Below are 25,432 nucleotides of genomic sequence, written 5' to 3'. Positions count from 1 at the left end.
ATTGCTCCAGCTCTGTTACCCGCTTTAGTAAAGCAGTTACTATGTTGGTACTACAATATATCTAGTTAAATTGCTAAGAATTAGAACAAAATTTGGTAAGGAGCCAGTAAAGGTCTGCTTAAAGAAAGAATACAGCATGATTGAAAGCTGGGCTCTGTCACAGAAGAGATTACTGAGGAACCTATTCTGGGGATGGTTGTTATTACTATTTACACTAATGCCTTGTAAGGGGGAGCTGAATAAATTTGCAGAGAATGTGACATTAGCGTTGTCATTGCAGAGAAGGATCAGAGTATTGCACAAGAATTGGATTGTCTTGAAAATGACTGGAGCTATAGAAATGAGATAGAATTTAATAGTACAAAGTGCACTTAGTGACTAATAACACTGAGCTCAGTAGTTAAAATGACAGAGGAGGAAAAAGACCTGAGGTTTTAGTTGATCATAGATGATTGAACCATCAATACAAGTGGCTGTAAAAACAACAAATTTAGTTCGAGTATGAGACACAAGATACTTAACAGTAAAGATAGCAGTATGTTAGTATCACTGTAGAAGAAACTAGATACATAAGCTGGAACAGTTTAAAATTTAGATATCCACATTCAGAAGAACTACCTTTGAACTGCTATGGTAGTTGAGAAGGGCTGCTAGTACCATCAGTAGAATGGGTTTATCTAACAGAACCTGCAGCTTGGGGTCTTCATCCTACAAAAGGAAGGGTAAGGAGGGGCTTATATAGCCTTCTATGGGAAAGGAGAACTATTTATGTTTATATACGTTTCACTAGAAAACAGAGGCATAAATTTGCTATGACTAGGTTATGGCTGCAAACTAGAGAAAGGCTTCTAACTGATTTCTGCTAGAGCTTGTGAGTCGGTTGGGTGGATGTAAAAGGCTCAGATGTTTGGAGAGGTAGCTTGGCTGATTTGCAAAGACAAGTATATAAATTGGATACTTGTGACTGGAGCTGGGACTGGATTGCTGAGCCATGAGGCATTTTTCAGTATCTTGAACCAAGGTCTGTGTCTAAACAGGTGTTGGCAAGCTGGCTCTCTGAGCTGTTCTGATGTAGAGAAGTAAGGTGGTGACAGCAGTGTTCATCCACAGATGGAAATGCACCTAATGGGCCTCAAAGAAGTCTGTAAAAGATTGGAATTCATGAGCCAGTACAGTAGCTGTGAGGATAAAATAAAAGATGTTATTAGCCAACAGTGGTTTTGGTTTTGACTTTTCAAAATCTACAACCAGAAAATGCATGCCTTCCTGGCAAGGTTGCATTTTGGTGAGTAAATTGTCTGTCTCTTTCCTATGTTCTTTTCTTCTGTTTAGCTGCCAGTTTCACTTGATTGCAAATAAACAAACTACCCCTCTTAGAGCAGGTCTCTGTGACCTCCTTTTCCTGCTGGATTACTGTCTTTTTGAGGATTGACCTGTGTGAAAGCAGTAGGAAAGGAATGCAGCTTTCAGAAATAACTTCCTCTGCAAGTGGCCAACAGGACAAGCAATTTACTTTTCATGAGTCTGTTTGATCTTTTGTTTGAAAAAATCATTAGAAAAGGAGTCACCAGGAAAGGATCATGTAAGTGACCATTGAGGAGAGAGCACAAAGTACAGGAAGCTGGCACGCAGAAAGGCATCTGCAAGTCCTGAAGATGCACAGTAATGAACAGAATTGAGTAGATCTTTGGCAGTGTAAGTGTCTTCAGGGGATGCTTCTTGCTTGTCTTGTTGTTTTTTAACCAGTTGCAGTGACAACAGGCTGGAGTAAGAGTACTCAGGTCTGTGGTTTGCAGGTGAGTCCTTTTTAACTTCCTCCAAGTTTTCTCACCCACCATCTGCTGCCTGACTTCCATTTTAACTATGGCTAGTGCTCATGCATGTCTTCCTTGGCTCTACATAGTTTAAGGCTTGATTCTGTTCATGAATTCTTGATTTTTGCAACATGGAATGAAATCCACAGTGTCTTGTACAGTAGAGACACCTCTACTAAATTAAAAAGGATTTTTTTCATGTTCATAACCTTCCCTATACTGTCACATTCTAACAAGAGCTTTCCCATTCAAAAACATCTTTGGTGGGGATTCTCAAATATTTTGCAGAACATGAAGAGGTCAGACCAAAACTGAGGGGGAGCAGCCTGCATGCTGCTTATTGCCCTTTTGCTGGATTCTCTTGTGAGGAAGATTATCATGGGAGAAAGGGGGAGGTCCTCTTATCAGTTTCTCATCATTTCATCTTGAGTACCCCCCATAGTTAGGAGCAGGTTCTGGAAGGGCTCAGTGCTCGGGTGCTTTCAGAAATACTAATCCAAAATCCCCAGTGTTCTGAGAATCCCATTTAAAAACCAAGCGCTGAAGGCACCTTGTCGAGGGCTGGCTATGTAATGCAGGCATCTGCGAAAGAGGAACGATTTCTTCGGCAGACAGAGCCTCTGGTAATGGAATTAAAATACCCCCTGAAGATGCGTCTGGTTCAGAGACAGCATCTCATGGAATTCTCTCATTGTGAAGTAGGTGTGGAGAGTCTCAGATTGATTCAGTGGTATGCAGGGTGCATATTTTAATTCGTTGTGGTGAGCTCTGCCGCTAACATGAAATTTTTCTGTGAAAATTCCCTTCACAAGAAATTTCAATGCTTTGCAAAGGATCGTTGCTATTGTCTGCACATGCCAGTCCAGGTTTTTCCTCTGAGAACTGCATATCCTCTTATCTAGGGATGGGAACAATGTGTCTGCAGTTATCAGTGCTGGTAGGGAGATGGTAACCTGTCCTGCTGCCTGGCATTTCCTTTGTCTCTGCTGGCTGATTCCATTTGTCAGGCTCCTCAGACTCTAGCAATGATGCCTCCCAGCAGCATAAGCCCTCGTGCTTTTTTTTGGCTTTTTTTTTTTTTCCTTTTAAGAATAGCTTCTGGAGGATGGAGTTAACAGTGAGGCAGGAGGAGGAGCTGTCTGTCTTTGTGTAACTGAGGAATGTTAGCAAACCTGCACAGGGAATACTTTCACATCCGTTAACTGGGACACCTAGAGAGAGGGGTTAGGTCAGAGTCTTCTCTGCAAATGACCTCTTGAAAGGCAGCATCTGAGCAGTAGCCTTTGACTATGGCCAAGTAAGCAAATGAATGGTCTGGAGTTCTGCTGCCTCTTAACCACAAGATGTTGTATTTCTTTTTAAAATGAAGGTAGAGAGTGGTTTTGATTGATAAAAGGACTGAAAAAGGGGATGAGATGGCCCATTTTGCACTAATGATGTATCCTGAAAGCTTACCTTTGGATTTTCTTATTCGTACACTTAAGTGAAAACTAAAGTGAATTATTTCCAAATCATGGAAAGCCTAGGTATCTGGAGTGCTGAGAGGCTTAGTCATTGCAGATGCATGAGAAGTAGAGTGGTAATATGGAGGCTTGAAACAGCATCTCCATTCTGATACTGTTTTTTATTCCATTTCTGTTTCTATTTCTGAATGTGCGTTTGATATCCAAGATGAATGATGGCATTAGGTGGAAGATGCCCTCATGCAATTCCATTTAATATGTCTGTGAATCCTAGAGATAAATGTTGAGAGCTGCTTTGAGTCCTCAGTTATTAGCAAGTTCATTTCCTTTACCCACTTCAAGATACGCTGAAGCACTGACTCGTTAGTGACACTAATTTTCCTCCATGAGAAAGAGAACTTGTTTCAGAGCTCAGTGTTAAAGAAACTTAACCTGTTGCTTACTGGTTTGTTTATAATGTCACTGCACTTCTGCAGGACCTTGCTGGTTCTCAGATTGGGTAGCAATCTTTTTATCGGAGACCATAGCCGTGTACTTTAAGAACAAGTACTAAATGCTTCACTTATATCTATCTATGCAGATCACATCTGCCGCCTTCTCTTCCTTTACTTTTTCTAATTCTATCTACAAAAGCAATTAAATTTCATGCAATTATTTGACTTACTAAAGCCCCCCTGCCTACTGCATGTGGCTCATTCTTTCGTTGTTTTCAGATGTATTCTTTTTTCTCTTTGTTATATCGCTCTCCTTAAGGATAAAAGTTACACTTAGGAGAGAGTAGTTGTCAAATTAAGTAAGGCTTTCTTTTTGAAGAATGCTGCTAAGCTGGCTTTTTTGGCCTTTTGTCACTTCCCCAGTTTTTTTCTAACTTTAAAAATCAGATCTGAATGTTTTAAGAAAGTTAACTTTTTTTAATTGAGTGCAACTAGCTGCTATGTCTGGCTTCGTCTTTTTCCAAAGACTCTTCTTACTCCTATTTGCATAAGCACCATTGGATATTTTTAAGTGGATACTTCAAAGAGAAAATTCAGCATCTCGGCCGCTTTGAGTCTTCATTGATTTTGTCCTTAGCTTCACTGATAAATAGACCTTTTCTCATTCTAGTACCCTTTTCATCATGTTTATTTTTAGAATGTCTCTTCCCTCTTTGGCAATACCAGTTCATCCTGCTTTCTTATAACCTTTCTTTGCCAGTCTATACTAGACCTTTCTTGTTTGGTTGTTTAACCCCTTGGCTTTCCAATAAGATCATCTTTAATCTTCCAGGCTTTGATCCAGTTTATTTGTGGAGTTATTGGTTGTCACTTACACATACATTTTTCAGCAGGACTGGTGAATTGAGCTAGGAAGTAAAAGTCAACTTTTTTGTCATTTTCTTTCCCTTGGTTAAACCCTTACTCTGTCTGATTCTGTAAATGGTCTCAACTCAATGTCTGCAAAATGTAATTGGAGAAATAATTGTGGGGTTTTTGCTTTAGGGAGCAGATTTCCCCTGCAAGCTAAACAGAACACTTTTAGTTAGCTAATTTCAAAACTGCTGGAGGAAAAAAAATATAAAACTCGGCCTGCCCCATGGATCTCACTGACATTAGACCAAGTAAAGACCTTCGTTCTAGAGTTTGGCAGCCTCGTATGTGCTCAGTGCAATATCCTATTTAGAAAAAGGAGGAGGAAAAAAAGCATTTGTCATGCTTGCTGATTTTAAACACTGACGTTGATTTTTCCCATTCTAAATGTATTTTCCTGGTTAAGTTTGTTGGCATAAGATCTACAAACCAAGCCTACTTCAAAGTTGCAGTCTTTGAATCAACATAAATGTTAGTTTCTGCTAAAACTCTAGTGAAAGTTCAAAGAAGACTGAAGAGTAAGTTTGGCTTGCAAGACCTGTAGTAGTTTGATGTTTAAGGCCTTAGAAGGCTTAAGCAATTTGCACTCCCCTGAAGACTCATAACATCGTAAGTTGTGTAAGCCACTGGAAGAGCTCAGATCATAAACAGCTTAAGATACTCTGAGTGTTCAAAGCTTATTCAGCGCATAGTCTGCCTATAATCACTTTAAGCAATTAACAAGGCTTTAGGTTTTCAAGGGAATTTAAGCAAGTTATCCATCTTTAGAGCTTGGTTTAAGGTGATACTAAGCTGAATTGTTTTCACTTAAGGAACTTAACAAATTTCAGAGTGCAAAGTTTTATTTCCCTGTATTTCTCTACGTTGTACTTGGCGTGGCTGAAGTCACTTAAGTGGAGTGATACCATGGAATACTGGCAAGCTTTTGAGTGAGAAGAAAGTCAGCAAACATTGAGGAAATTCTTATTTGGTCTACTTCTGCCCTGTTTATTCCAGGGTATTTGGCCTGCAGGATATGTTCTTATTCACATTGGTTAACAGTGTTAAAACTACTGCCTTCTGCACTATATGATACACAAAGATCTTATCAGCGTTTCAAGAGAAAATCTCTAAGTCTTCCTGTCTTGAATGTTTTGTCCATCTTCTCACAATGTTGTAGCAATTCAAATATTTTGTATTTAATGATGGTTCCAGTATGCCATTTCAAATTGGGATATATCTCTTTTAACTGTCAAAGTAGTTTATGTGTAGTTACAGCACAGGTAGCACAGGAGTCAAGAACAGAGGGTTTCCAGTTTTCTCTCAGGAGTGAGTTACAAATTCCTATGTCGTGCTGACAGTAGCGTGACAAAGCTCTTGGAGAAGCTGCTTTAAAACACAGCTGTAGTATTTTAATAGAATTAGCATGGGCAAGAAAGTTGTCTGTGAGAGACTTTTCTTGTCCTTATTCCCAACACAGGTTTAGCTGTGTCCTTATTCTCAACACAGGTTTAGCTGTGTAGCTTCATGCCCCTTACTCTCAACTGTGATAGTTGTACTTGGGTTCCAAGATAATCAACCATTCGCACTTTCATACAAAAATCTCTCCTTCTGCTCTTTCAATGTTTTGGTGCTTAATTTCCATTTATCACTCATGTTGAATCTTTTTAGTGTAGGATGCTCTCCCTAACAATGTAAGATGAATTCCTCTTGTTACTTTCTCTTGGTGTGTCTTCTGTAATACTCATTTTGAGTCTGCTCCGTAGTGACCCTGAGGATCAGAAGAAACGGTTCTGTTTGTGTTCTTCCTACTGTGTTAATAGCTTTTCTCTCTCTCTTTGAGGTCTCTAACAGCTTAGCTGAAATATGACTCTTCCTGAGCTGAAATGTCACGTTTTTGCCCAGGGAAGAAGACACTCAGAGGTGTGCCTTCCATCTAAATCTTGCACACTGGCTGCAAGAGCCTGGATTGTATCTGGTTTAGTTGCCCACTGCTGTGCAGAACAAACTCATGTATATTCCTGTTGTTGAGACAGGAAAGTGTTATTAGGCACTGATGTTTCCAGATTTGTAAGACTGACCTCATTTAGATGGTGTGAGTTTGAAGGGAGTTTCTTCAGAATCCCCATATTTAACTTAGCTGGCAGGATTGCACAATCAAATAATTTAACTGGGCCAGTCATCTTGCACAGTGTTCTGAGTTAAGTTGGCATCCTCCCTGAAGCAGGCACGTGGCTACCAGCTGTACCAAGCTGCTTGCTGTCCTGCTTCTGCAGCACCTTTGGCAATTCAAGTAGGTGTCAGGATGTGTTTCTGCATGGTTGCTGGTTTCCAGGCAAGCGAAGCTTGCGGAATTCTGGAAAATTAGCAAGCTGTTCGAGTGTAGGGATCTACACAGTAAAAATGCACCTGCTGCTAGCTTCAGAGAAGAAGTTGACCTTTCTTCTGCTCCCCTGAATGTGATGAATAGGATAATTTCACACGTCAGTTAAATACCTGTGTGGTTCTCAACCTTAAACTGCAGACCTTGTCTTCTGTGACTTATCCTGTTAGGAATTCCTATCCTCAGCCTCGTGCTCTCCCCCAGCTAGTCATACGTGGGCTGTACTCCATGGGAGTGCTCTGAAATAGGCAGGTGCTAGTGAAGCTGCCACCTCTTCCTTGGTCAGAGAATTACTGCCCAGCAGAGCTGCTCCAGGAATCCCATGTGATGGTTCAATACAGGTTGTGCTGCAGCCAGTTTTTGCTTGAATCTGTCTCTGCATGTGGTTCATTGCATGCACAGAAAGCTAAATATTTATGAACTAGGGTGTTAGAAATGATTGTTTTCCTACCTAGGCAGCTTCTGGGAGTGCCAAACTTTGCCTTATTCTGACAAAATAGTGTTGCCTAGCTAATCATGGGAACCAGGGATGGGGCTTGCTGTGCTGATCAACACACGCTGGCAGAAAAGAGAAGGAGCTGCTGACAAGGATGCAGCTGAAATCTGGCTGAGCATTGCATTGCACAGGATACCATGCACTGCTTCTTCCTTCCCAACCAGGACAATGAATTCCTGTCCCTTGACATGGCATCACCTTGCTCTCTGTGATTCCCCATATATTTCCTTGAAACAGTTTGAATGGTTTAAGAATGGCAAGTTTAAACAAAGGGAGGAAAATTGTCATAGGGAATTCAAATCCTTTGTAAACTAACCTGGGTTTATATGATGGCTCTTTATGGTCTTGAATGAACAGTATATTTGAGAAATCATCTTTAAAGAGTAACTTATTTTATGGAGAAAGTGAGCCTTGGCAGCATGAAAATCAGATATTCACCTAGTTATGTGCTGTATGGCTTTGCTTTCCAGAAGGTCTGCTCCATGATGGGCTTGCCAGAAACTTACATGCTAGTAATGAGGTTGTGCTGATACTTTTAGATGGGAGGGATTGCAAGCAGTAATGTCTTAACCAAAAATGAATTCAGTGCTGTTGCAGACAAGTGTGCTGCTGTTGGCCCTTTCCATGTGGCAGGATTTGAAAGAGCGGTGCATTTGGCCACTGCTGGTACGTCCTTCAGTATTGGGGATGGCTTAAGTGAAAAGACGGTAAACAAATGTTATTTATGCCTTCCTGGACATCCATATCATGCTTGCAACTGATTTCTTTGTCTTGCGTTCTTGTTGCTGAGATTTACTTTTATGGCTGAGTTGAAGAACTTCTGTTCTAATCCTTCCTCCTCCTCCTCCTCTTCCTCTTCAACCCCTGATTTTGGATATTCCAGGTGGGGCGTTACCCGGATGTCTAAGTCACTTTGTGCTGACCTGTGCTTTGTCAGTTTACTTTTCAAATGTTGGTTAAGCCAGTGCAGTAACTACTGTTTCATGTTTCTTGTCACATATGAATAATTTTGTCATTAATTCCTAGAGATTGGTCCTAGGTTCCTCAAGGGGCCATACCTGAGCTGCGTAGCTCCATGAAGAGGGAGAGGCTGTGCTACTGAACTCGTTGCCACTTGGTACTTAGCAGGCTCCACTCTAAGTCCTTATTCAGCTCTCAGCAAAGCGTGCAAGTCTGTGCCCTTCATCTTCTTCAAGCTCATTAACGACATGAGCTGGACAGAGGCGTGAAGGAAAAGTCCACCTTGGAACAGATTCCTGCTGGGAAAGCCTGTCTCAGAGCAGCTCTGCATTTAACAAAGCTAATGGAAATTTCCAGTGAGGGCTTAAAGAGCTTAGAGCCATAAGAAGGAGGGGAAAAAAAAAAAGAACTTGACTAAGTGGACTTCACTGTCCATGACTGACACAGTGTGGAGAATTACAATTTTTCACTGAAGCCCCTGGCAATATATGTCCTCCTTATTGCATCCACAGCCAAGTGGAAACATGCTCCATGCTACACAGAGCGTCTACCTTATGCCCTGGAAAATGTAAAGGGCTTCTAGCATTCCAAGCCTAGAGCTTGATGGAGCAAAAGTTAAATGCTTCCATTACCTGAAAAATATTCATTTCTCCAGTGTAAGCTCTGCTTCTGTGAAATGAATAGTCAGGCCTTGATTTGCAAATCTCCTGGGAAACGTGCTGCAAAAGGCTTGCTAATTTACAAAAAAAATCAAGTGATATTTTGCAAAGAGTGTTAAAAAAACCTTTAGATTTTCTGCCAAGAGAGATTGCACTGTTTTAAATAGGTGTGGTTAAGCCAGTGCAAATCTTTAAGCTTAATTGAAAATCTGTTCTAAACGAAGGTACTTGTGGTTGTCAATATATTATGTACTTGTATTAGTTTAAGGTATGAATATCTGACAAAATTTCTAATGCAAACGTGGTCATAAAACTGACACTTAACCCATACAATAATGGCATTTCTTTAATGAAATCTCTGCTAATCAAGGATGGAAATGGTGGTCTTCATATGAATGATACTGCTCAGCTAACTCCCTCTAATAGGTTCAGACATTTGCTTTCTCCGCTGTACCTTGATGCAGTTTGAAGCCCCCATTGCATAGTCTCAGTCATCCCAAGGCTGGAAGGCTTAATCAGGAGCAAGCTGGATATCTGCCTTATGGCTGTGGGTTCCAGGTCAGAGGTGTACATACTTGCAAGAAAGAGGAAAGATCGTGCTGAGGGCTTTATCACTCAAAGTCATTTACAAAAGGTGGAGTTGGGAGAGGGCAGGTTGGTTGGTTGGCCCTGGTTGAGGAAGGGTCTGCTGAAGGTTAGCAGTGAGGATGCTTGCTGCTGCAGTGGGGAGTGCCCACTGTCTGTTCTTAGCCAGTTTTCTGGCCCTGTAGGTAGACATACGTACTCACTGTACACTAAAAAGACAGGTGAGAGTGGTAGTGGAGATGTTGAACTCCCATCACGACTAGGTCTAGTGACCTTGGCTTAAGCATTCCCAGAATCAGCAAAGAGAGCAGTGACGTTGGCTGCCACAGGTCTTCCTCTTGGGAAAGGAAAGCAAAATCCTCGATTCTCTGGCAGTAAATGAATAGCAAATAGGTCCCTGGCAGTGAAACATAGTTGATAAATGGCAGCATTTAAAACCAGTGTGCAAAGTCATGTATTCAATGGAATGGATATTGATTTCACTGTCCAGGGAAAGGTGTGAATTGACAGCAAAGAGTTGGAATGGAGTTTCCTAAACGACAGCCTGGCCGTACAGCAGTGTGCCTCTGCAGAATGGGTGGGAGAAGGGATGAAGTATTTAACCTTGCATTGCATGTCAGCCTGGTACCATGATACTTTTGTAAAAGTGAGATGAATCATACACAAAGTGTGTATGTGTGCATGCACGTGCAGGATCTGAGCTTTCTGTGTAGTACATACCCGTGGTGTTTGTGGGAAGGGGGGAACTCAGTATTGCCAGCTCGTGATTTGGCTTAGGGAAAGCTTTGCAGTCTTCTGGGTTTTAGAGGTGGGAACTGGCAAAACCAAATAGAGCACGCAGATGCTTGGTGAGGAATACGAGTTGCGTATGTGGCTGTGGGGACCGTGTCTGTACTTTGGAAAGCATGAAGAAGGGTGAAGGGCATGGTAGAGCATGGGTCGCTTCAGCTCTATTGGATAACAGCTGCAGATGGCAAGGAAGCCAGGCTTTTTCTGGAAAATTTGACTACCAGGTCAGAAAGTCTCCCTTGCCGAGGGAGTGTGTTGCTTTGCAGACAGCAAAGTGTGACAGATCTCAGTGAACTGGGCACAGGATGAACAGCCAGAGAGGGACTGGTAAGTGTGCAGTGGCAAGTTACCATCTGTCAATAAACTCCAGAGTCATTGAAAATTTGCATCTCCCTGGCAGCTGCTTTCATGGGGTATAATGCAGCACAGGGTTAGCACAGAAAAAAAAAAAGAAAAAAGTAATTATTGCTTCCTGTAGACTCTGTGCATGGTTCTGTTGACCTAATTTTCTCCAGCTTTTGTACTTGGTCCCAACCTGGGGTGCTGTCACCCCAGTAGCCTTGTCCCAGGCCTCCAGCAGACTCAGTTCCACCATTGCAGCACCTTTGCCTCTTCTAAGCTGGGGTTCTTGATGCAGTTCTACTGAGACATCTCATTACAGGGACAATGTGTGCTTTCATGTATACATATATATGCTCAGTTTGTGCCTGAGCCATAACCAGCTACCAACTACTTGTCCTGGATCCTTCCTTTAGACTGTGGGTGTATCCTTAGTTCATGCCCTGAGAGGTGATGCTAGTCCAGCTTTTCAATGCCATCCACTCTCTTCTGTCTATGCAGGACTTTTCTTTTTTAACCTCCTTATGGTGACTGCTGCACAGCACTGCTAACTTTCTGCCTGTTTTCTGTAGCTAGCACCAGTGGGGAGAAATCTGCAGTCCAGCAGTCGGTACACAGCATTGCTTAGAAATCCTCAGGCCAGCTCACAGAGAGCTGGTATACCAGCATGGCATGGCAAAACCCCTTGTAGAAATTCTCTGTGAGGACAGCCCCATGCGAATTCAGCCCCCGTAGGGCTTTTGGAGGTGGGCCGCAGCAGTAGGTGGGAAATCTCTCACACTGTACAGCATGTGCCTGTTTCTTGGTTTAGAGAGTCTCTCTGCTTGTCTCACCATGTAACTTTGCTGACAGGGCTTCCTAGTGCCCTAGGGAGCCTCCTGCTTTCTGTCTTCATTTAGCTTATTGGGATCCATGAGCCTCAGGTGCTCCCTGCTTCTCCAGAGCGTGTATCGAGCTGCTGGCCTGTCTGTGCGCGTATTTCTATCATCTGAGACCATTTTCCTTACAGTGTAACCAGTGATTGTAGGGCAGGAGGCCTGCTCCTGAGCCCATCGGCCAGGCAACCAGTGAGGGCACTTTATGAAGGTCTCCCACACACCTTGCTGGCTGCACTCCTGCAGCGCGGCTCCTGGAGTCCTGGGAGCTACTCTTACTGCAGTGGTTCATCTGCCCAAAGGATCCTTCCCAAGCAAGGTCCTGTCGTCACACTTTGGATTCTGTGGAGGGAGTGGCCTTACAAAGCCCTGTGGATGGTTCTTAGGCTTATATTTATGTCCCTCCTGTTATCCCAGACTTCAGATAACTACAGTCTTGTCCATGCATTTTGTGGGAGAAGGGCTCCTAGGCTGACTAGGCCAAATCCCACAGTTACCTGCTTTGATCCTGCAAGAGAAGCTGGGGGCTCTTACGTGACTAGAAGGGCTCTAACATGTATGGCATGGAGTAAGTTGGATTTACTCTCTTCCAGTCAAAGAGCTGTAGGGCCTCAGAAATTGTGGGAGGTGTACTTAGAGCTTCATGGTTATGACAGCTTAGTGTCTTCAGCAGTGGAGAGGTGATTCACGATATGTTGTTGACCTTGCCTGTTCCTGTGAGGTGATTAGCCAGCCCTGGATTTACATAGCTTTTTAGGAAATGCGTTGTGAAAGTTTGCCAAAGCATCGATGTTTTGCTAAACTTAGTAGCATTAGCTGTAAAATTCAAGCTTTGGACTTTTCCGGTAGAGAGACAGTTGATCCAGCACAAACTCTTTTGTGAAACCTTATGAAAATATCCTCTGCATCTGCCCTTGTTCTGCAGTGACTGTCAGTGGGAAGGCTGTATAGAGATATATTTATAGGTAGAAAGAACGAGAACCTTTTGCAAAGAAACTAAATGTAGAATACAGAGCAGTATTTTACTTAGCATTACCTAGCGCAGGAAATGCTGGCAGACACCACAAAGAGAATTGGTCTTCCCATTCCAATTCTTTGTTTAGTCACTTGGAGGTACGGTAACCTGATTTTATACACACAGTTGTATGTCTTCATTTCCTGAAAATCTCTCCACTCGTGGTGCCGTGCTTCAGTGCTAATATTGAATTGAAATGAATGGGAATGGGATATTCCAGAGCTATCTGGGTAGTACAGTACTCTATGTTTGCAAGGGATGATGAGCCTTTGTAATGAAAACATGAACTGAGCTATATCTGCATTCTCTGTGGGTCAGGAATCAGCACTGTCCTCCATGTTGTGGGGATGTAACGTATGCTGAACGGAATAGTGTCCTGCCATACTAATACATTTTTTCTTCTTTGTTATTTCAAGGGCCTTAAACTCTGGAGTTGAGTACCACTGGGACCAGCAGAACGAGAATGTCTTCGCTGTGCATTCCAGCAGCAGGAACACCGAGCGGCCTGGGTGAGTCTCCTGAGTGTGGGTTAGAGTAGGCTGACCCTTTCTGCTGTCGTCATTACATATGACAGCACCACTTCTTCCCCCTTTTTTTCTTCGGTACTGCTTTGTTGAGCCAACTGAGATGCTGACAGCAACATTCAGTGCCCCAAAATGCTGCCAGTGATAGTGAAGTACATGGCATCCGTGGCCTTAGTAGCATCCTTGATCAAGCTGTGGAAGGAACATGCGGGGCTTGGAGCATCAAAGATATTCTACAAAGCATATGGTGCCTTTGGAGGATAAACTGAAGCATGTGGCAGTTTGCAGAAACAAACGCAAATCCAGCAGGTTGCACTTGTGTCTGATTTTCATCTTTTTGGTGTCTAGTCGTGGGACAGTTGTTTCTCAGGTCTAAACTTTGAAAATAAAGGTAAATCCCTTGAGAACCATGTTGGTGTTTCATCTAGTCTGCCCAGCGATACACCCATCAGTTATCCTAAAGACAAGAGAAATAAGCAGCACCATGCTTATTTCCCCAGTGAAGAGTACTTCTCCTTAAGCCAACTGTTCTTGACAAAGGATGGCAGTCCTGTTTCTGAACTATGAGCTCCAAGATCCCAAGGAAGTTATGAGCTGGTGTCTGTGCTATCCTACGGCCCTGGCCTGACTGAGGGTGAATTAACAAGTAGAGGTTCTTTCTCTGTCACATGGGTGGATATTGCCACTACTTGCCTTTTCTGGCAACGCGTGTCAGTCTTGCAAGCTGCTCCTAACAGCTTGAAGGGTGAGAGCTCCATCCCCTCTTTAGGGGACTAAGGCATCAGAGGCAGAAACACTGCCCGAGAATGAACTAGCTCCCTATGAGAGGGCAAGAAAAGTATGGTAGGTTTCAAAACCTTATGAAAGAATGTAGATTGTGATGAGGCAGTCTTTCCTAGAAACTCCTTACCATTCCCAGCACTTATAGCCAGAGGTCAGATTTGGAAAGAGCATCCAAGCATTGCCAATATTCAGTTTTTGTAGTTCAATACACTTCAACTGTTTGTCTCTGAGAAGAAGCTAATGAGCCTTGAGGCAGTTCCTGTTATTTACTTTGGAGAACAGAGAATTTCTCGTCTGACTGGAACGAGCAGAAATGCCTGCCAGAGTGCATTCATGTGTGATGCTGACAAACTAGGAGGTCCAGAGGAGGGAAAGGATACAGACTGTGTCCTCGGGAGCTGAAACTGTCCTGCTGACGTGCAGAGGGAGGTTGTGTGTGTGTTTATGGTTCTGTGCTGCGTTTGTGTTGTCGACTTAACTCGGTGACCCTGAGAGCAAGTTGTTCTACAGGCTGTGATACTGCAGGGATATCTATCCATGCCTGTCAGACACACTGCTTCTCTGGAAGGGTGAGTGGACTGAAAGTCTCTTGTAGCTTAAAACTGGAGACCAGCCAGCTGAAGCCAGAGGGATGTCTGTATGTAAGTGCAGGTGGTGATTTCCTCCTGCCCCTTTCTGCACAGTGGCTGGAAGGTGTGTGGTTGGAGTGGAGGCAAGAAGTGGAGGCTCAGGTGGATGCTTCCATCTTGCTGGGGCATATTGCCTCCAATGCTCCTGGTCTTACTTGTTTTTCTCTCTTTTCAGAACCAGCAGAGCCACATGGAGGACAGACAGGGACATGGGCCTGATGAATGCCATAGGCCTGCAACCCCGAAATCCCCCCACCTCTGTGACTTCACAGGGTACCCAGACCTTGGCGCCTCAGCTGCAGAATGCGGAGACTCAGACAGAGAGGGAGGTACAGGAGCAGGAATCCGCCTCTGCAGGGACTGGGGAAGGTAGGAGCTCAATCAATCACTTACTTGACAGAGTTTACTTGGTGGGTGAGGAGTTTTCACATAGGTTCCACATCGTGTGATCCATTTGGACACTCCTACATCTCTTCAGCAAAGATTTGTCCAGCCTAATTTACGTGTAGCCAGACCAAGATGATCAGTACAATGAATCTCCATCCATATGAATAGAGAAGATGTCTTTTTCATGTGCTTTTACAGGGCAAAATGAACTTTTATCCAGATCATTGCATCTTTGTAAAGTCAGTTGTACTGGCATCACTCCTTACAAATCTCCTGAACTGTAACAGTTAGTAAGGCTGCAGACTGCTAATAATCATCCTTTCTGCCTCTGTTAGAGCTTAGGTTGGTCCTTCAACCTCTGCACCTAAAACCCATGTAGGTTTCACAAACTCAGCCTCTGGATACAAAATAAAATACTGTAAATTACTTCTTACAAAGCAGGTATGAGTATTCTGTTTAGTATGATTGATGAAGACTGATGAGTGTCCAGCCCAGCTGTTCAAAAATTTCTCTAATGTTTTCTAGTCAGGGAAAATTTATCAACGTGTAAAGAGCTGTAAGAAGCTGATGTGCAATTCCTTTATGGTAACCACCAATTTTTTGAAAGCATGGTGATCTTGTCCAGGCTTCCTGTCTCTATTACTGTACCACAGTGCTTTGGTGCTCTGAACGCTTGGCTAGGAATGCATTGGGCACTATATATATGGGAAAGGCAGAGAAGATCAGAGAGGCAATTTTGAAAGTGTTGGTTCATGATGAACTCATTTGGCTTTGGAAAGCAGCCCCATGACTTGCCTCTTTGTGCCTATATGCTTGTGCTCTGTCATTCTGGGAGATCCTCGTCAGCCTGCAGCTCTTCCACAATTGCTGCTGTGCAGCATCCAGCATGTGGGATAAGGCTTTGTGTTTCTCTGATCTTGGCTCTTGTGTTCAAAGTTAAATGACAAATTCCTGACCTGTGGGGTTTCCTATCTGCTTATCTCAGCAGAACTGGGATTAACCTCTCTAGAAAGTTAATGCAGTTGAGGGCGTGTGAATTCAGCTGGAACATAGGATGTCTGGACAAGTGTCGAGCTTGTGGGAACTGTTTCTTCCACTGAATGTAGTATGCGGACCGAGAACAGGGGTGCGTAGGGTATGCAGCAGCTGTGGGACCTTCCTGCATCAATGCAGCGATGGCTGATGCTGCAGCCTCTCTCTGCTCTATTAAATCAGAGGACTTCTCCAGTGGCTTCCTCCCACAGCTGCTGTTCTGCAGTCATCTGAAGGCTTCATGTCCTCGTTCTCTTTAATTAGCCTTTCAGTTTTCAGATCTAGAACGTGGTTTTTAACTATACTTGTTAGTGAGATGAGGAAAGGTTGTTCTTTACTAGTGCCTTGGGCAAGTTATCCACAGTGGGGCAAAACGCATAGCATGTGGAAGAAAAGGAGTGGACAGCAAGCAAACGACAAAGACTTCCTGTTGTCTGTCTCTTGCTTGAAAGAAGGTTGTCAGGTTCCATAGCCGGTGTGATCTCTGGCTCAGACTGACTTACCATATGTCCTTCCACAAGTGGCTTCACGTGCAAAATGGGCTGTCACACCCCCGTCCACTATATGGATTCTCAGAACAAAGGAAGTTTTTTCCAGGACAGGCGCATGCACTGGAGATGATCCACACGTTGTAGTTGATCAATTCTTTTTGCCGTTTACATTCTCAGTGGAAATTCCTGTGCCAAAACAGGGAGATTTAATGCAGTTGAGGACATGTGAAGAGATTAACTATCAGGAGAGTTTAGGATCCAAATACAACAGTAATTATTGACAGAGGAAGAGCATGAGGACCTATTGTGAAATGGAAAGACAAGTTTGGATGGACTGGCTTGTTCAGCTACTTTGTCTACCACCTCAGGGACGTGTGGCATCCGTGGTATGGTTCATCCGAGAGTCTTATTGTTTCACATTAGTAGAACTTGAGCCCTGTTGAGCTTGCTGTGGATTACGTTTACCTTTATTTCAGCATCATAATCTCTTAATACACATGCAGTGCATTTGAACAGGTTAGGTTAGATGCTGCTTTTGTGATGGTTAATTTGCCCACTATATGTACCATAACTCTTTGCTGTGTTGAAGGTAAATAGAGTTTCACTAATAGCAGGATCTAGGTGTCAGGAATATTCAAAGAAAAGAAGTGTGCTACCACTAACTTGGTGTGTGACCTAGGGCAAACTATTAATCATCTATCAAATGGGAATAAACCTTCCCATACAGTGCACCAGGGGCTGTGAAGATTAATTAGTGTTTTGTATGGGGCTTTGAAGATGTAAATCACTATAAGGGCTTAGCAGTATTATCAGCAGCAAAATGGATAAATCAGATGTGATTCTGAGTGATGTAAAGGAAAGTGCTTTAGTTATCACCTCATCATGAGGACAGGAAAAAAAAAATCCCCGAATGTTTGCCAAAAAAATTAAAAACAAAAAGACTAGTGCTACCCCCAAGAGTGGGCTTCTGTCCTATGTCCTGTCAGCTCTACTTTTGTGGGGAGTTCTGGATCAGAGCATTTCTTGCAGATATGTGCTTACTGTACAGGAAAAAAAAAGCAGAATTGCATCAGAAATCTAATTAAGCTCTGTGCTGGTATAAATAGTTTCCTTTTCTCATGCAAAGCTCTGCGGGGACTTTGCTGTTCTGATTATCTTTCTACCTCCTTTGGAGGAATGAGTATATGATGACTTTATTAGAAGTGAATCCCTCTAATGTCTGTATCATTTTGTTTTACAGCAGTTGATAGCTGCCTTGTGAGCTCTGCTCACCAGCCACACATGAACCAAGCGAAGTTAGATTTGTGTGGAAAACTGAGAGGTACTAAGAAATTCCTAAACCACTGTTTCAGTTGTCTCCTACTTTCTTTTAAGCTGACAGACACAGTGGAAATTGTGATGGAGTTGTAACTTTGAGGCACTCTTAATTAGAAACAATCTGTTGGGCATTATACTGCATTTTCCCTTGCAAATGGACAGTCATGATGGGGAAGGATGTGTATTCAACTGGCAAATTAAAACTCACTCAAAACCAGCAAGATTCTTTATGAGTGTTAATGACCTCTCTTTAACCTTTAGAAATAGTAACTCCCAGCCCAGATTGGGTCACGCTGTGGCTGACACTTGCTCAGACTGCTGAGAGTGTGGAGTGTGCTGTAAGCAGCAGCAGCTGGCAGGGGCTGGACCTATGGAAAGAAAAGGTGCTGCAGGCTGAGGTCAAGGGGTCTTTGCAGAGCTGCACGATGCTTGTCCGTTTGTGTGCCCACACTGTCCTTGGCTCTTGACAGCGTATTGATACAGCTTCAAGTTAATCCATTTTTTTTAAAAGAAAAGAGGAAAGAGGTGTTTCCAAAACTAGTAAAAATACCTGGGTGGCAATCATCATCTTAGTTCCCATCTGCGTTGTCTTTGGGGCTTAAAATTCGGATAGCTAGCTAAATGCTCGTTGTGCAAGTAGGCACCAGTTACATAACCATCAGTGGATTGCTGTCAGTGGATTGCTACTTTGCCTGTCTTTGAGGAAGCAACACATTGACTGCTGTCAAGTAAAGTTTGTTTTTTTTTTAAACCTACTTGAGTATGTTAAATTTACTGGCCAGTACACATTTCTGGCCTGTCTAGCTGCTTTCAGAGGCTGCAGCTGGTGCTTTTGAGAGGAAAAAGGGCTGTGGAATTCATTCTGTTCAAACAGTAGTGAAAAGAGACCACATGCAGGTGAAACTTTAGTGATACAAACAGAACATCCTGAGGATGCCTAAGCAGCAATTATGAGCAGAGTCAGTGTGCCTGGATGCAATGTAATACGCTTGATCTGAGACATTGGGAACATGTGCTATGGCCTGCATGGGCAGGAATACTGTGACCCCAGCAGTCTCACGTGTTTCACGAAGAAACATGCTGGTTTGCATTAGCTGAACACATTCCTGCAATGCTCTTGTCAGATGTAATGTGACTTTTTTGGGGATTAGTGTGGGAACTACACAAATGGGATCCAGGACACCACAGATCTATTTCCAGATCTGCTTCTTGTTCTCCAGGCAGAAACGTGGGTAGATCCCTTAACCTTTCATCTGTCTGTCCATCTGTAAAATGTCACGTGTCCTATAGAACTGCAAATCTGTAAAATGTGTGTTACAAGCCCTATAGAACTATGAAGTTCAGTTTCTCTTTAAAACCCTCTGAAAAGTGCTCACTAAAAAATAGCGTCGGATACTGTGCAAGCCTTCGCAGTGCTAAGTACTTCAAGTACCTAGCTCTCTTGGGATTAAATTATAGAGCAATTTTTAAACTCTAATTAGAAAAATAAGTTTCACTCTACAAATCACCAAAGTGAGATGCTGTTAAGAAACCGGTTACAAGTCAAAGCAGTTGTGCTTTTTCTGTTTAGATTAGCTACCTCAGAAGGGGAGCATGAACATGCTTCTGAGCTAGGTTGGGGAGGAAAGTAACTGGTAGTATTTCGTCTTGCACTGAGAGATGTGATTATTCATAGCTGGTTAGGCAGAGCTGTGACCCTCCTTTTCCTCTCCTTCTGCAAGGAGTGAATTAATTTAAAAGTGCTGATATTTTTATCTTTGAGCATCTGAATTAGTGGGTCAGCTCACACCTCAGAGCTATTGTTCCATGTACTCTGAAGACTTAGATGTCTCTGCAGTTCTAACACTAATTTTGTAGCTTTGTTTGCAAGCGCAGCTACTAACTACTGCTTGTTTTAGAAAGAGGAAAGCTGAAAATAGGAAAAGTTAGAGAGGGATATCAGCTGCAGTCGAGCCTGATCTCATCCTTGCCTCTGTGGGCTTTGCTCTATCAGGTGTGTGTTCTCCATGTCCACAGGTAACTTAGAACTTATGTCCTATTACCTGTACGTGTGGCAGAGTTCACTTTGTTTAAGAATGGAAATGTTCCTTATGCACTGCTCCATGTGTCTTATGCCCAGCTCCATTGAAAGGTTGTTGGGCATTTTGCCTTTGTAGTCTTCTGTACCAAAGTCCTGTCTTGCTGGAGTGGTGTGGTAGAGGGCTTCTAAAGACAGATGCATTAGCTAGAGAGTATCCTAGTTATCATTTTGTTAATTGTTGGAGCCAGTCACCTAGAGTGACAGAAATCCACTGGTCTGTGGTATAATTTTTGGTACGCGTTTGTGAAATTTACGGGGTTTTGGAACTCTGGAGAGGTTACTTTGGGTAGAGTATAAAATGGTTGTAGGAGTAGCACAGTAGACACAACAGTAATACTTGTGTTGTAGAAGGGAACAATGTGTGATGCTTTTCTGTGCTGTCAGGCACAGAAACTGAGTGTCCTTGGCCAAAACTTGGAGACTTTTGGGATCACTTCCTGCCCTGTGATGGATTCTGACATAGGGACAGCTGAGGTGGAGGAGAAATTGCCAGGTCTTATGCCTACCCTGGTACTTCACACACAGTCTGTTTCTGGAACTGGTTAGCTCAGTTGTCTGGACATTGTCTTTAGTACTCTGCGTTATTTTTCTATTTTCCTGACCCAAGAAGGTAGGCTTAGAAGAATGTTAGTTGAGGATGAAGGATTTTACAGGGCTTGGAAGAACAGAATGTAGTTCTGAGCATAAAATGAGAGAAGAGGAATTGCCTTTTCTGAGTGGAGAATGAGATACGCTGTCACATGGATTATTCATCCCACACAAGCTCAGGTTGTGCTTAAAACCCTTGGAGTCTGGAGAGGAAAAAAAAAAAAAAAGTATCACCAGCGCAGGTTTTTCTCTGTCCTGGTTTTGTTCAGCTGGTGGAGCAGAGAATGGAGTTTGGCCACTGCAGCAAGTTGGAATTTCTGGTGACCTCAGGTGTGGGTTTTACAGCACTGCTGTTGTTTTGGGTAAGTGCCCATGTACGTAGTCTCCACTAAATGGAAGTTAGCTTCTATTTCACTCGCACTGAGGGCTAGTGTGGTCTGCATTGGCAGCATGGAGAAGAACATGTGTGGGAGGCTCCAGACAGTAGAAATGGTCTGTGCACGAATCTGTACTGTAGCTCAGCTCAAGGCAAATCACTCAGGAAGCTTTGCTCCAAACCAGTCAGCCAAAATTGGAACCTGAGGAGGGGGAAAAGGGAGGACAGCTCCCCAGCCCCCAGAGCAGAGGTGCTTTTGTGGCTGCTTGAATGGTGAGGCTCACTTCTGACCTTTGATGGTCTGTCTTTCTGGCATTTCCAATACTGCTGTCTCTCTGTCCTCATAACCTGAAGGCTTGGGACTCGCTGATTCCTTCTGTAGCACCAGCCCATGCCTGTTTCCTGAGCAGGCAGCCACCTCGACTGGCAAGTCAGCCACAGCACGTGGTAATTAAGGTGAAGGCAACAGCAGGGAGTGCTGCGGTGTGCGCTGTCTGCATGGGCTCCCCTCGTGAAGCACATGTTCCTGATGTTAAGGAACATTGTCCAGGGACCCTTGCTGATTTGCAGCTCCAGTTCTCCTGTATGGGCCAGTTTATAGCAAGCGACCTGTCAAGAGCACAGTGCCTGCTGTTCCAGGGCTCACGTAGATAGGGCAGGCTGGTAAGCCTCTAATCCAGGTTGCACGTCTTGGCTTTCTCAAGCTTCCTGTCTGGCCTGGCCAGATAGTTGTTAACAAAGTGCGTAAGCTATGCCCTCAGAAGGAAACGACGACTGAATTCAAAACCACACTTCTCAAACCTTCCACTTACTCCTGCTCATGATTAATGCACCAATATCCCGTGGCATTCATGTTTTTCACGCTCAGGTTTCTAGTCCTCTAATAGTCTCCTCTGTTCTCAGTCTTGTTCGTGTTGGTCAGCCTGGTTCCTAGTTCATGCACCAACCACGTCCTGGACAGGATTTCTCTGCTACAGTTTTTGGCCAGGCTCTGCCCAGGAGGTCATTTTTGCACAGTCCTCTGGGCTCTGCTCCAAATTCTCATGTGGTTACTGGTGTCTGTGGTCTCGCCAATGCTCTAAATCAAGGAGCTATGTCACTGCTGTACGTATGGTTGATACAGCAGGCTTAATACATTCCTAGCAGAAAGAGACTTAGTCTTCTTGTGAGAATTAAGCTTGTTCTTAATATCCGCGGTACTTCTACAGGAGGGCAGTATGTCAGCAGACTTGCTTGAAGATGAGATTAGCCTTACTCTGTGGTGGAAGAAGCCAGTGGTATTTGATGCAAGTACCACTGAGCTGAAGAAGAAGGGGAATAAGCTGTTACTGACGGGCTGCATACATGTTAACAGCTTTAACTATGTTTATTTTTTTCAAAAAAAAAAAAAAAACACAACAAAACACCATCTACAGCAGCATGGAGTAGACTATGTTGAATACCCCAGATCCCATGTTGGAGACATGATCTCCATCCCAAGTCCCAAACGCTTCGTCTTCCTAGTCAATGTGGCATTTTCTTTTTATTGTGTTTTAACTCCTGCCTACATCTAGCCTTGTTGACATTTGTGTTGATTTCCTTGGTGCCAGGAGAGCTCATGGTTTTCTCCTCCTCTAATCAGCACTGTGATAGCTTCATGGAGCTGGGAGTGAGATTTATCTCTTTAATAAGAATAGTCAGGATCCCACTGTGGAATGATTCTGGCAGTTTATGATTACAGATTGTTTTCCCCAGACAGTCTGGTTAAGGTCTGTAGCAAAAGGAGGATGCTGGGAAACAGAACTGGGCTGGATGTTCCTGCCACAGGGATTTAATTTCCTACGTGGGCTATTTTTCTGTGAAATATTCTTCTTCAAAGGTAATCTTTAGCAACTAAGGCATCTGACAGGGGTTCCATCAGAGCTCAGTACAACCTGACCATGAAAGGAACTCTCAGAGGCAGAGTAGGCAAAGACCGTAGATCTTTTTTCGTTGTGTTCCTCAAAAGATACCGGTTGAGGAGAGCAGAAGACTAAACGCTTGATCTTTCCTCAGTCGTAGGTGATGTGGAAGCACAGACTGTGTTCTGTAGCTGCCCTCTGCACTTGGCCAGCTGCCCATGTCCTCCTTGATACTGGGGAAGATTGCCTTCATGTTGCTTGCCTGGGGTGTTCTCAGATGGGTGAGACACATTACAACCCATCTGAGAACCATGGTGAAACGTTTGGTTTATTGCAATGCAAACAGAGCTTTCTTTTCTTCCTGCCCCTGTGGAAGTGGCTGTACTGTCTTCACAGCTGTGAGAAAACAGACCACCTCTGCCTCCTCTTTGGCTGACCCACGTGGCTAGATAGAAGCTTCCTCTCCAAGGCCTGGACAAACAAGTCTGTGAGGGATACCTGTGGGAGTGGCCAAGATTTTCTTGACAGAGTGTGCTGCATTTGTTTGCCATGTCAGTGAAAGTCAGCAAAATAAAACTTTGGGCTCCCTCTGGAGCAAATCCTGTCTTCTGTCCCAGCACGTATGCGCGGTGATTCAGCAACCCAGCGTGCTTTGTCTTTGTGTTGTAGTTTGCCGTGTGCACCAACGTTGCTTCTGCTCTCTCTTGCAGGTGAAGGTCCAGAGTATGGGGCCAGTGGGGAGGATGCCCTGAGTAGGATCCAAAGGCTGATGGCAGAAGGTGGCATGACCGCCGTGGTCCAGCGGGAGCAGAGCACCACCATGGCGTCCATGGGTGGCTTCGGCAACAACATCATCGTGAGTCACCGCATCCACCGCAGCTCTCAGACGGGCGCAGAGTCCACTGGGGCTGAGGGCGCAGCAGCAGCACAGCAGTCCACCTCGCAGCAGCTGGCGGCTGAGCTGGAGGGACGGATCCTTTCAGAGTCTATGCAGCTGTCAGAGCATGGCCTGAGCCCGCGGACAGCCCCTGGCGGGAGCGAAGGACAAGGCACCGGTGACCTGGACCTGCCAGAGCAGGCCCAGTCCTCCATGGACACTGAGGGACCAATTGAATACAGTGACCTAACTAATAATAACCATCTTCCTGACAGTACCAACTTCTATAGTAATGACAGCACCAGTGGGGAGTCGCGGAACAGGTAGAGATGAGTTGTGTGTTGGTGCTACCCTTGTACTGCTCAGCAGAGACCTGTACCTCACAGCTGGCCAGAAGCTGGAAGAGTAGGGAGTTGTGGCTCTGACAGGATGTTGGTGGTTCAGGGGGGTTTCTATATCCTGGGTGAGTGGCAAGGGATAAGAACTTCAAGGAAGCCGTGGGCAAGAAAACATACTACCTTAACTTCCAACATTCCCGCTGCTGAATAGTTTAACAGGATTATAAAAACATGCTGACTGCACCCCATGCAGATTTTGAAGTCCCGTGGGATCCCCTGAGCTCAGCCCTAATCCTGCAATTCGGTCAGTGTCATCCTTTGTAAAGTTTCTTTCCTTTTCTTTCCTTTCCCGTCTTTTCCTCTTTCCTGCCCTTTTATGCCCAGGGGCTGATCAGTAGAGTGAAGAAAGGGAAATGGGCCTGCAGCATCCTTCTGGAGACTGGAGGTCTTCCTGGGCAAACCTGGGCGTGATGCTCCAGTGCTGTTGCTGGAGTGGAGGAGTCTTCCAGGCCACAGTCCTGCTCCGTGGCTCAGCACTGCTACCCCTCAGAGCATGGTGTTCTGGGACCCTTCCTGCCTGTGTTGTGGTCTTTTCTGGGAAGAGCTGGGCTTCGTCAAAACCTGCATGGCTCAGGAACTGCTCGCAAGAGGGGATCCTTCCTTTTTAGAATTAGTTTAGTACTTGGCAGGAACCTAAGCAGAGCTGCTATATGAATGGGTAGAGGGACAGGGGCTACTGCTCTCTAGTCGGGATGCAGTTCACACAAGGATATCCTAAGCTGTGCCAACATAAACGTGAATGAGCCATCCCAGTGGTGTCGTGGTGCCAGGACTGAGCTGCACCTCCTTGGCAGGGGGCAGGAAATGTCTTTCAGCTCCAGGCCAGGGTGTGAGGTATGGGTCTGTGATGTAAGGTGTTGCATGTGAAATCTTGACCTTGTACATGTAGTTTCTAGTGGAGAAATCAAGGCTCTGATATTTTGTTTTTAGTCTCAAATGTGATTTTCCTTTTCGTTTGTAACTCTCCATCCCTAGCAGGTTTGTGGAGGAAGGACGGGGAGAGCGTGAGTGCTAACGAGGGAAACACCAAAGATCAATGTCATTAAAATATGACAAACCCTTGCTTGACCTACTGTCTTTATTTGTCTGATGGATGTTTGTGTGATTGGCCTCGGGATAGCTACATCCAGCTCAGAAGCTCGAGGTAGCTTACAAATGTCAAATGATGATCATCTTCCCAGGAGGACGACAGGCTCAGCCTTTGAGTTGGAGGCTCACAATGGGGAAACAGAGGAGAAGTTGAGAGTCTTGATTGCAAATTGCCTTTTAACCAGTATGGAGATGAGCAGGCACTCCTGCATTTCCCATCATTCAAGTATTGCAGCAGGGAGAAAGGGGAGAGTATTTCTCCTATCCTGCTCAGAAAG

The 25,432-nt window shown here is 44.2% G+C and overlaps 1 protein-coding gene across 2 annotated transcripts in view; it reads left to right on the top strand.

Annotated features, from left to right (window-relative positions):
* The window catches only part of AMBRA1 (autophagy and beclin 1 regulator 1), a 130,475-nt gene extending 105,348 nt beyond the window's left edge, over window positions 1–25,127 (top strand). For both annotated transcript variants that reach the window (XM_080594650.1, XM_080594651.1), the window contains exons 16-18: window positions 13,120–13,212; window positions 14,815–15,008; window positions 23,501–25,127. In XM_080594650.1, the coding sequence (XP_080450776.1) occupies window positions 13,120–13,212; window positions 14,815–15,008; window positions 23,501–23,994 (781 nt within the window). In that variant the 3' untranslated portion in view covers window positions 23,995–25,127. The remainder of the gene's footprint in view (window positions 1–13,119; window positions 13,213–14,814; window positions 15,009–23,500) is intronic.
* The last annotated feature ends 305 nt before the right edge of the window (window positions 25,128–25,432 follow it).

Source organism: Anser brachyrhynchus (assembly GCF_964034855.1).
Source record: "Anser brachyrhynchus genome assembly, chromosome: 5".
Lineage (NCBI taxonomy): Eukaryota > Metazoa > Chordata > Aves > Anseriformes > Anatidae > Anser > Anser brachyrhynchus.
The sequence above is the reverse complement of the archived record's forward strand: the minus strand, read 5'-3'. Positions and strand labels throughout refer to the sequence as shown.